We start from the raw sequence: 10,604 nt of genomic DNA, 5'->3' as shown, positions 1-10,604 counted from the left end.
AACACACACTGCGACAGAACTGTGTAGACACGCTCCACATAAGCCAGCAGAGCACGCACGCCATTTGCCTTGGGAAGCTTGGCAGAAGCGTTGTGTTCACATTGCTGCTTGCTTTGCCCGCAGATTCGTCAGAACCATCATTGGATGTCCAAACTCGCAGAGTGAACGTCAGTGACGGGTCATCAGGGCAGACCCCTGCAGTGGGTGACGGCGAACGCGAAGTACCACTCAAGACGTACCGGAGGCGTTGGTACATTCTTCTGGTGTACTCGATACTCGGCTTCTCGCAGTGCGCCATATGGAACACATTCGGGCCAATCACTGACGCCGGACAGGCAGCTTTCCCTAACTGGAACAACACCATCATCTCAATGCTGAGCGACATGGGTTGTCTATCCTTTGTCGTGTTCATGGCGCCCTACTTCTGGCTGCTTGACAAGTACGGTGTGCGGCCTGCCATTCTGACCATGGCCGGCACTATGGCACTGGGCACTGCTGTGCGCTGTGTATCATCTGAACAAGGCGTCTTCACGGCCACCGCCTTCATCGGAGCCATTCTTAACGGCATCGCCGGCATCATGGCCATGGCGGCGCCGCCCCACATCTCGGCGCTGTGGTTCCCGCCCGAGCAGCGCACCACGGCCACTGGCCTGCCCAACATCGCCAACCAGCTGGGCGGCAGCTGCGCCTTCCTCATCGGGCCGCTGATCGTGCGGCAGCCAGGGGGTGCCGACCCGGCCGCGGACTTAGACGCTGCCCGCAGCGATATCATGACTCTGATGTACGTGGAGGCGGGCATCACGGCCGCCCTGTTCCTGGCGGCGCTCGCGTACTACCCGTCTCGGCCGCCGCTGCCGCCATCCGCTAGCGCCGCCGCGCCCACCGCGTCGTTCTGGAGCGGGCTGCGGCAGGCGGCGAAAGCTCCAGACCTGCCCTGGGTAGTAGCCGTGTACAGCATTTCGCAGGGCATCCAGGCAGCCTACTTCGGGGTCCTCAACATCAATGTTGGGCAGATAGGCGTCACGCAGGATCAAGCCGGCTGGCTAGGCTTCTGGACGGGCATCAGCTGCTGCCTATCGGCGCTGGTCGTGGCCCGCCTGACAGACATCTTCCGGGGCCACATGAAAGCCACCATCATTGGCCTCCTCACCTGTGCAGCCGCCTGCTTCGTTTGGCAGCTGGCGCTGATCGCCGAGTGGCTGCCCTTTTCACTGTCAATGCTCTACTGCTCGACGCTGCTGTCGATTTCGTTCACATATTCTACGTCGCCGCTCCTCCTCGAGTACGCCGCCGAGCTGAGCTACCCCGTGTCCACGGATGTCATCGGCGCCATCATGAGCTTCTGCTACGATTCGGTGGCGGTGCTCTATCTGCTGTTGTTCCTCATCAAGCCACTCAGTGAGAACACGCTGTGGCTCAACTATGTGTTGGTGCTGTCGTGCACGGTGCCGGCGATTCTGATGTTCAAAACCAAGGAAGTGTACCGGAGAACGAATACAGACCTGGGGCACATCAGCACTGACGCCGCCACTGGGACTGAACAGCAAGTTGGCAAAGATGGAGGTGTGCAGCCTTCGCAAGGGGGGCACATTTAGAAATGTTTGAAGAAATGTAATGTAAGATGCCCGACAGCAAAGAGAAGGTAGCATCGCCAACGTATTAGACCCGTGATGACTGTGTCTGTTCGTTGTCTGCACCAGCTGCCGGTGAAGTATCCAACGGAATAAACTCTACCATACCTGGATCTGCCGTTCCACCCTCTCAAGCGACTAGACCTCTCTTAATGCGATTAAAAGACCTCATCATGAAAGACCTCACGCTCGTGACATCATCTCTAATGTGAAGAGCATCGCCATCTTAGCTCGGTGTGCCCAACTCTGTGAATACTTTCTCAGACAACCCCTATGGGGATTGCAGTAGAGAGCGTGATTCTGCTGACATGCGCAATAGACCGGGTTTTTAACTGCTGACAAACGAGCAAAGTTTAACACAGCCATGCCCCATCATTCCGAAATTATTCTGGAAAAACACCGGGAAGTGAGTCAGAAATTGTTTCGGGAAAAACGGGAGGGAAGGGCAGTGACCCCGCTCAGGGGCCTACCAACTACTTACAGAGATATCTCATCACACCGATTGGCGAATGCTTGCTGAGTGGAATTGTTCGGTGCACCTCACGGTAAAAGAACAAGTGACGCCACTGAGAAGATGAGGTGAGCCGTGACCCGAGAGAGCCAGACCCGTATTGTTAAGGGTCACGCTTTCCGAGCCAATGACATGTACGACTTTTGCGTACATCAATGGTCACCAGTATCTCGATCTTAGTCATACAAACCCGGGATTGCTGCCATGGCCGAGAAATTTCCTGCACAATTTACTACAATTCAGATAATGTTAGCCACCCAAAAACACCATCGGTTTGTTCCAACTGGAGCAGGACAACTGACCACTGGTCATGCTGTCCAACGAAGGTGGGTGATCCGTTCGGGCGATTCGGAAAGCCGGGACCAGTTTTAAAGCAATGAAGAAGGGGTGCAACTTATCATTCATCTTCACCAGTGTGCATCGGATATCCACTGGCTTCGGTAAAACCTACGTGTGTTGCATGCGGACTATTTTGCCGTTTGGCTTGGATAAAACCTACGTACGTTATGTGCCTACTTTTCTGCCATTGTCAGTCTGTGTAAAGATAGCCTGCTGAGCTCTGTCCTAGCTCGTTGTTTAATCCACCCGCATTAGCGCTATCACTTAATGTATTTAATAATAAGTTATATAATCCACAAATATACTAGGTGGTCGCATTTCAGGTATTTTTGTCTGCGCTAAGGCGCCAAACGCATTTCAACTCAAATGTCAAATGGCACAAATAACATCAGGGTACATACCTACATACCTACATATGTACATACATACATACATATATCTATATATGTTTATAGGTATATATATGCATATACGTGTATATATATGTGTATATATATATGTATATATATCTATATATATATACATATGTTATATATATATATATATATATATATATATATACCCCTAGCACCTATTTGTGAAGAAATCTGAGCAATTGCCAATGCATTAGATCCCCACGCCCGTTGGTGAACAGGTGTTTAATTCCGTCCGAAAGCCAAAATGGGTGAAAATAGTCATATTTTGACTATCTTCAGCATGGGTCATGTTCACAAAAGGGCCATGGGAAGCATATTCAGACACTTGAGCCTTCGGAAATTTCTTTTGTGTTGGAAATTGGCAAAGAAAAAGTGGTATCTGCGGAGCAAAAGGTTCAGAACCGACATCATGCGATGTTGAAATGACTGTTGACTTATGTCACGAGGTTCCTTGTTCCCACATTGATATGAGTGAGTTTTCTTTTTTAATCCCATTTTGCGAATCTTCGCGATCTCGAAAAAATAGACTGCTGTACTATGCAAAAATATGGCAGATCATATTAGTAGCAGATTTCTAACTACTTGCGTGATAGTTTTGCTCGTTACGACCTCGCTCGTGCCAGTCCTCGCGAGTCCAGACAAAGAGGAATTTTGTCAGTCCATAGTTTCTATTTTACAGTAGCAAGTACTCACCAACACGCACACAACGCCACAAAGTTCACAACCAACAGCAGCCTTGCGTCTTCAGATCTAGTGAGCGTATGAGCACTGAACGTGCGTGGTAGCAAACCTTATATACTGCCTCCAACGGGAATGGTTCCTAGTCACATGTTTCGGAAATAATGTGATAATCAACCGATGTGATGCAAGTACGGGATCGTTCGATGACCGGCTAAACCAACCACAGAGTGTGGGACCGCCTTGCGATCCCAGAACTGTCTGATGCAACAGACGGCTGATGAGATGCCAAGGGCGACTTTAAGGGGAATTATCAAATACATTCCGGATGGGATGCATAGTTAAGGTTCCGACGGAACAGATGGCATGTGTTCAACGATCTCTTTCCGAGGAGGGTAAAATGTCTCCCATTGCTTTTATTCGCCCGAGATTTTTTGATTTTTCTGGGGATAATATACTTAAACATCCGGATGTTTTAGAAACCTCGGAAATTTTGCTGTCGTGAGATATATCTTGGTAACAATATTTCATACATTATGATGGGTGCTGAGGCGCTAAGAACACATCGATATCAGTTTCGGTTACCAAAATGCTTCGCGGCAAATATCGTGACTTATACGTCAGAGAGAATTAATACTTTTCAGGTGGATTTACGCATCACCTAACCCTTGATTCCCATGTTTCAGTAGAATATGATACATGACCCCGTTAAATCGCCACGCTGGCGCTACGATGGGTGGGAGGCCCCAGCAAGTCAACTATCGCCTTCGGAAACGCAGTCAGCGTTGCTGAGGCGTTAAACGCCGGCAACGTTATCAACGTTATTGCATTTGCAACGCCCGAAACTTCGATCGGATTTCACTGCCTTGCACAGCTTTCGTAGCGGGCTGAAGTACGAACTGCATGAACCTCGTCAGACACTCCGAATGTTTTGATGTCAGAAGAGGCGATGGGACATAATGGTCATGATACAGCCACTGGAGCAATGCCAGCAAACTTTGGACACGAGATAAATTGGCGAATAGTGCAGAGAACGTGGCATTCTGACATTCCTTTAGATGCGGTTCTCGGAACTGAATAATTGCAAAAACATTGTCAAACAACAAGCAAACAAAAAAACGCCAAACGGATACTTTCTGGGCATGCAAGAATAACTGACTACTGCCGAATAGCGAACCCATTCCATGGCACCGCAAACATCTGAAGCTGTCCGGAAGAAACCCTAACGCAAACAAAGCCTTTCTGGCAGTTGCGGGAGCGGGCTGACATTTTGGAAGTACTTAATTGAATCTACCCCAGATGTACGAGAACGCCAACACAGATGACGGGTAAATGTCCTCTTAGGCGGGACGGCAGCATCACCTGTCACCCGAGGCTCCCGAACGAAACAAACCGGCGAACACTGCGGCAAAGCACGAATGACAATCACTTTTTTCCACCCCATCGACAGATAAGATCAGAGCTTGTTTTTAAACCGCCAAAAGCTGACGGGAGTCGCACTCAGCGCTGGGTGATGGCTTTATCTTTACGGCTGGCTAGCGATAGAGACCTGCTCGTCGCTGTCTGTTATTACAGTAGCCAAGTCATATACACGCTTGCCCTTCAAAGATGACAACATTCCTGAAAAGCGGGTCGTGGAATTAGGCCACGCGGACATCAGTCAAGCATTGCATAGCTAAAACCCGTCAAGTAGGACCTCTAATGTGACTTTTATGTCCCCACACATTTTCCCTTCACCGAGCCTCCATACCCTGGCGACATCGCTGTGTTCCTGACACGGTTGCGAGTAAAGCTAATTTACATCGTGCAAGCATTACATCGGCACTGAATACCAATCTAGGCGCAATACTGATAGCTGCTCGATGGTCACTTACTGATAGCTGCTCGACGGTCACATTACACGACGACCGGTAATATGCCAATATGTCATTGGAGCTTTGTGACGAACTCAGCTTACTTGCCTATCTCCTACGAAGAGGGGCAAGCACCGCAGGAGTCGTATCCCGTGCCTCTGGTTTCCTCAGCGCGCAGCTCGACGACTGCGCCAACCACTCCAACCCCCAGCCCTTTCCCCACCCTCGAGATAATCTGTGAGAGTCCCGTGCACGGCCATTACTGTCCCGCGAGCTGGACCAGTAAACGTCCAGAAGGACCTGTGGTCTGCAATCAGTGTACTTAAAGCGCAGATAAGTGTGGTACAAAACCATGATTTATTATTGCGGACGTAGGCAAATAAACGGCTTTACTCCTATCGGGGAAGTCCACAGCAAATCGTCAAGAGCGTCGAGGCGGGCACGTCGGAGGGCAGTCGGTAGGCGCCGGCACGCCAGTGCCGCGGGCACGTCGGGGGACGGCCGGTAGGCGCCGGTGCGCCAGTGCCGAAGGCACGGCGGAGGACGGTCAGTAGGCGCCGGTGCGCCAGTGCCGAGGGCACGTCGGGGGACGGCCGGTAGGCGCCGATGCGCCAGTGGCGAGGGCACGTCGGGGGACGGCCGGTAGCCGCCGGTGCGCCAGTGCCGGGTGCGTTCGTCCCAGCCGAACCCGGTACGCACGGACGGCCCCGGGCGGAGATAAGCGGGCAGCGGCGCCGGCGGAGGGGCAGTGGCGCTACGTCACTGGTGCGAGACGAATCTGAGGTCGGCGGCTGTCCGCGACACCCTCCAACAGTCCAGGCGCCGCCGTCGGCAAGTAACGCTGCAGTCGAAATATGCCAGGATTCACAGGTAAGTCTCTATTACCGAGGCACTGCAATATTTCTTGACGTGCCTGCGGCAACAGGCGTATGAAGAGGTTAAACGACATGAGCCTTCTCTAACGTCCCTGTCTTTGTCTGCACGCCCCTGCACGTCCCTGTCGCTCCCTTTCTTTTGGTATGTGATGACGCATGACAGCCATGTGATGCCGCTGTGACCTGTTGGGCCGCTCTGACCTCTGTGGGCTGACACAACCAGACAATTAAAGGGCGTACTAGCCGATTCGCTTGCGCCTTCGGCTCCCACGTGAGGGGAGGGGCAATCCCTGCTTTCGCCATGGTCCTGACCACTCAATGACCATGGCACTCGCAGGCGCTCACAAAAGAAGGTCCGATGACGTGCGTCACGATCCCTCTAATGGATTAAAACCTGACAAACAGCACTGCGCGATAGACAAGCACCCGTCATACAGCTAGTGTTGTACGCATACGAATAGGCCTCGCGCTGACGTCAGCAAGAACAAACCAGGTGCATGGTGCATCGCGCCGGCTCAGCGTCAGGAAATGTGTCGGCTAAACAGAGCATGCAAAAACAAATCAGTTAGCCAGTGTTAGACGCACTCGTCCCCCCCCCCCCCCCTCCCCCGAACCCTAGTGCAGAAACGCAGTTCACATGACGGGTTTGACAAACACGCGTTGTTGTTTTGTCGGCAGACCTGTCTGGACCACAGTCGGATGCTCAGAAAAGCACAGAAAATGGCCGCATTGAGTCATCGGGACGGACCCATGCCGCGGATACCATCGACAGGGCAGCAGCACTCAGGACGTACCGGAGACGCTGGTATATTCTTCTGGTGTACTCGGCGCTAAGCTTCTCCCAGTGCGCCATATGGAACACATTCGGGCCCATCACTAAAGCTGCACAGGCAGCCTTCCCCAAATGGAACAACACCATCATTTCGATGCTGGGCGACATGGCTTGTCTGGCCTTTGCAGTGTTCATGGCGCCCTACTGCTGGCTGCTTGACAAGTACGGCGTGCGGCCTGCCATTCTGACCATGGCCGGTGCCATGACGCTTGGCACGGCTGTCCGATGTGTATCATCTGAACAAGGCGTCTTCACGGCCACCGCCTTCACCGCCGCCATCCTTAACGGCATCGCCGGCATCATGGCCATGGCGGTGCCGCCCCATATCTCGGCGCTATGGTTCCCAACCGAGCAGCGGACCACGGCCACTGGCCTATCCAGCATCGCCAACCGGTTGGGGGGCAGCGGCGCCTTCCTCATCGGGCCGCTGATCGTGCGACAGCCGGACGGCGTCAACACTGACGCCACCAGGGATGACGTCATGACGTTAATGTACGTGGAGGCGGGGTTTCTGGCCGCCCTGTTCCTGGCGGCGCTCGCGTACTACCCGTCTCGGCCGCCGCTGCCGCCATCAGCTAGCGCCGCCGCGCCCACCGCGTCGTTCTGGAGCGGGCTGCGGCAGGCGGCGAAAGCTCCTGACCTGCCGTGGGTGGTAGCCGTGTACAGCCTCTCACTCGGCGTTCCGGCGGCCTACTTCGGAGTGCTGGATATCAATGTTGGGCAGATAGGCGTCACCCAAGACGAGGCCGGCTGGCTAGGCTTCTGGGCGGGCATAAGTTCTTCTCTGTCGGCGCTTGTCGTGGCCCGTCTGACAGACATGTTCCGGGGCCACATGAAAGCCACCATCATTGGCCTCCTCACCTGTGCAGCCGCCTGCTTTGTTTGGCAGCTGGCGCTGATCGCCGAGTGGCTGCCCTTTTCACTGTCAATGCTCTACTGCTCGACGCTGCTGTCGATTTCGTTCGCGTATTCTACGTCGCCGCTCCTCCTCGAGTACGCCGCCGAGCTGAGCTACCCCGTGTCCACGGACGTCATCGGCGCCATCATAAGCTTTTGCTTCAACCTGGTGTCTGCGCTCTATCTCGTCCTGTTTCTCATCAAGCCGCTCAGCGAGAATACGGTGTGGCTTAATTACATCCTGGTGTTCTCGTGCGCAATGCCAGTAGTTCTCATGATCAAAACGAAGGAAGTATACCGGCGCACAAACACAGACATGGGACTCGAAAATACTCAATCGGTTACTCCGACGGAACAGCAAGCTAGACCGGACAGGAGTGCAAGCCAGGAAACTAAGTTGACCAACAGGCAAAACGAGTGTTACGTCAACGACATAATTGAAACGTAAGGTTCGGCATTTTCACATCATTTACACATTATCTGAAAAATAAAGACGTCTCAAGGTCGACTCTGGTACTTCTGTCGCGCACGTCGCTGTCTTCGGCGACGAAAGGGAAGGGTGGCAGTAGTTGCCCTGTAGTTTTCTTCAGTTGACAACCCGAGCTCCCGTGCACTGCGACACAAGCGTAATCACCTGCACCTCAGGACTCGGGCTGTCAACCGGCTGGTTGCGGCTGAGTAGCCGGGACTAGCACTGCTACGTTGGTTGCGCTGGTCCGGTTTGAAACATCAGTGCCGGCATTGGGGTGTGCCGGCCCGGACTGACAGACAGGCAAACGCGTCCCGAGAGGGACCGATCACGAAGATTGTTTTTTTATGATTAGAGCCCTTTCGACCAGAAATGATCATTTCAGGGTCTTGGGATGAAGGAAAATGGTTAATGGTGGAGCACATTGGCATGTGCCTGGGGGGCCAACCGCCGGGCTTTAACCCGCGTATGCGCGCTGAGTACCCAGTCGGGGTTCCCCTTCCACGGGGCTCTCGGCCCACCCGTGGCTGACGCATGCAGCCTGCCCCAGACAAGCGGGGTGTCGCGAGGATGCAGGATGAAGCGGGATAGAGGATAAGAGGGACAGATGTCTGATCACGAAGAATAAATAATACTGCGTTGTCTGGTTGCACACAATATATTATCATCGACATGGCTCGGTTCGACTGCATCATTCGACAGCAGCCAACATCTGCCTAGTTATGTTAGTCAAAATGGAATAAGCGGCCAAACAATAGCTATACCAGCAATCGTTCTGTGGTAGGCATACCACTCATATTACCCAACATTAACAGTGCAGCGAAGCTATGGAGACACGCACAGTTATCACACGACGCACAATGTCACACACACACAACAGCACTCGTTAGCGCCACCTATTGGTGACCCGCAGGGCTAAGTGTTGACCTCGTGTCGCTACACTTCCAAAGCAGAAAACACAACGGTTTTCACGACGACCAACGTTCATGTGCGCTTGGTGACATGCTTGTGACCATGACAGTGTGCTCAGGAGTAAAAACAAGATATACGATAGTTTGGATCTCAGTTATTTTAGTGGCACCTTGAGTGTTTTCAAGGACGGAGGACCACATTGAAGACCACATGCTTCGTGACCAAGCCAATAAACAAGAAGGAAAACTGAGCAGGTACGCGTTCATAGCATCCATCCGACAAGACGCAAACACTCGGGATAGAACGTCTTATTTTTATTAGGGAACAGCTAAAGCTTGGTGCTTTGCCGCATCTCACAGAAGGTGTTCTCCAATGCAGACCCCCTGATTTTAACCGGTAAATATCTAGGACATTTTACGTTGTTTACGACTGTTTAGCAATGCCTGTCGCGCGACACGAAGATATCTAGGAACCTGAAAAACTTTAGATAAATTTAGACATACAACCCATTGAACACTCACAAGCCACTAGGATGAGAAAAAACATTTGGGGGCATTTAATCTTCCTGGAAAAACAGCAGTAAGAGTCTTTTTCCGCGGAGAAAAACCAGGAGAATGGAGATATGGGTGGGTGTATATTTAGACATCTGGAAACCTGAAAACGCCTTTAGATATATTCAGGCATATAACCCGTCGAACTCTCACAAGCCCCTAGGATGAGAAAAACATTTGAGGGCATCTTATCCGTCAGTAGAGAAAAACAGTAATAATAGCCTTATTCCGCGGAGAAAAACCAGCAAAACGGAGATATAGATGACTTGATATTTCAGCAATATCTCTTTTTCGAAGCAACAGCAGAATAATTCGCCCGCTTTTCTCCGAGGAAAGGCTATTAACACCGTGTTATCTATGTGACTAATGATCCTCATCAATGCACTGAACAACATACGTAATTTTGAGGCGAGTAGCAGCCTTCTGGGAAAAAAGATAATTCAAAACCAGTTATCTAGAATGCTAGAGGCTGCAGCCTCTAGAATGAGAGCCTAGAGCTCTCAGGCTAGAGTCTAGAGTCTACCGCCTAGTCCCTAGAATGAGAAAAACTTGGAAACATCCAACCTTCTAGAAATATACGTCATTCAAATCAAGCCATCTGGAACGTCGGAAACTAGAACAATCAGGCTTGTTGATTGAA

General features: G+C 51.9%; 1 protein-coding gene across 1 annotated transcript; it reads left to right on the top strand.

Annotated features, from left to right (window-relative positions):
• The first annotated feature begins 410 nt into the window (after positions 1-410).
• On the top strand, positions 411-8,495 carry LOC119100121 (putative MFS-type transporter C09D4.1). The gene is made up of 3 exons (XM_037223234.1): positions 411-829; positions 869-1,563; positions 6,982-8,495. Exons 1-3 carry the CDS (start codon positions 411-413, stop codon positions 8,478-8,480), a joined length of 2,613 nt encoding a protein of 870 aa, XP_037079129.1. The 3' UTR covers positions 8,481-8,495.
• Positions 8,496-10,604: the final 2,109 nt, after the last annotated feature.

The sequence above is a fragment of the Pollicipes pollicipes genome, unplaced genomic scaffold, assembly GCF_011947565.3.
Source record: "Pollicipes pollicipes isolate AB1234 unplaced genomic scaffold, Ppol_2.1 Scaffold_4881;HRSCAF=5763_pilon_pilon_pilon, whole genome shotgun sequence".
NCBI lineage: Eukaryota > Metazoa > Arthropoda > Thecostraca > Pollicipedomorpha > Pollicipedidae > Pollicipes > Pollicipes pollicipes.
Note: the sequence above shows the minus strand (reverse complement) of the source record. Positions and strands in the feature narration are given on the sequence as shown.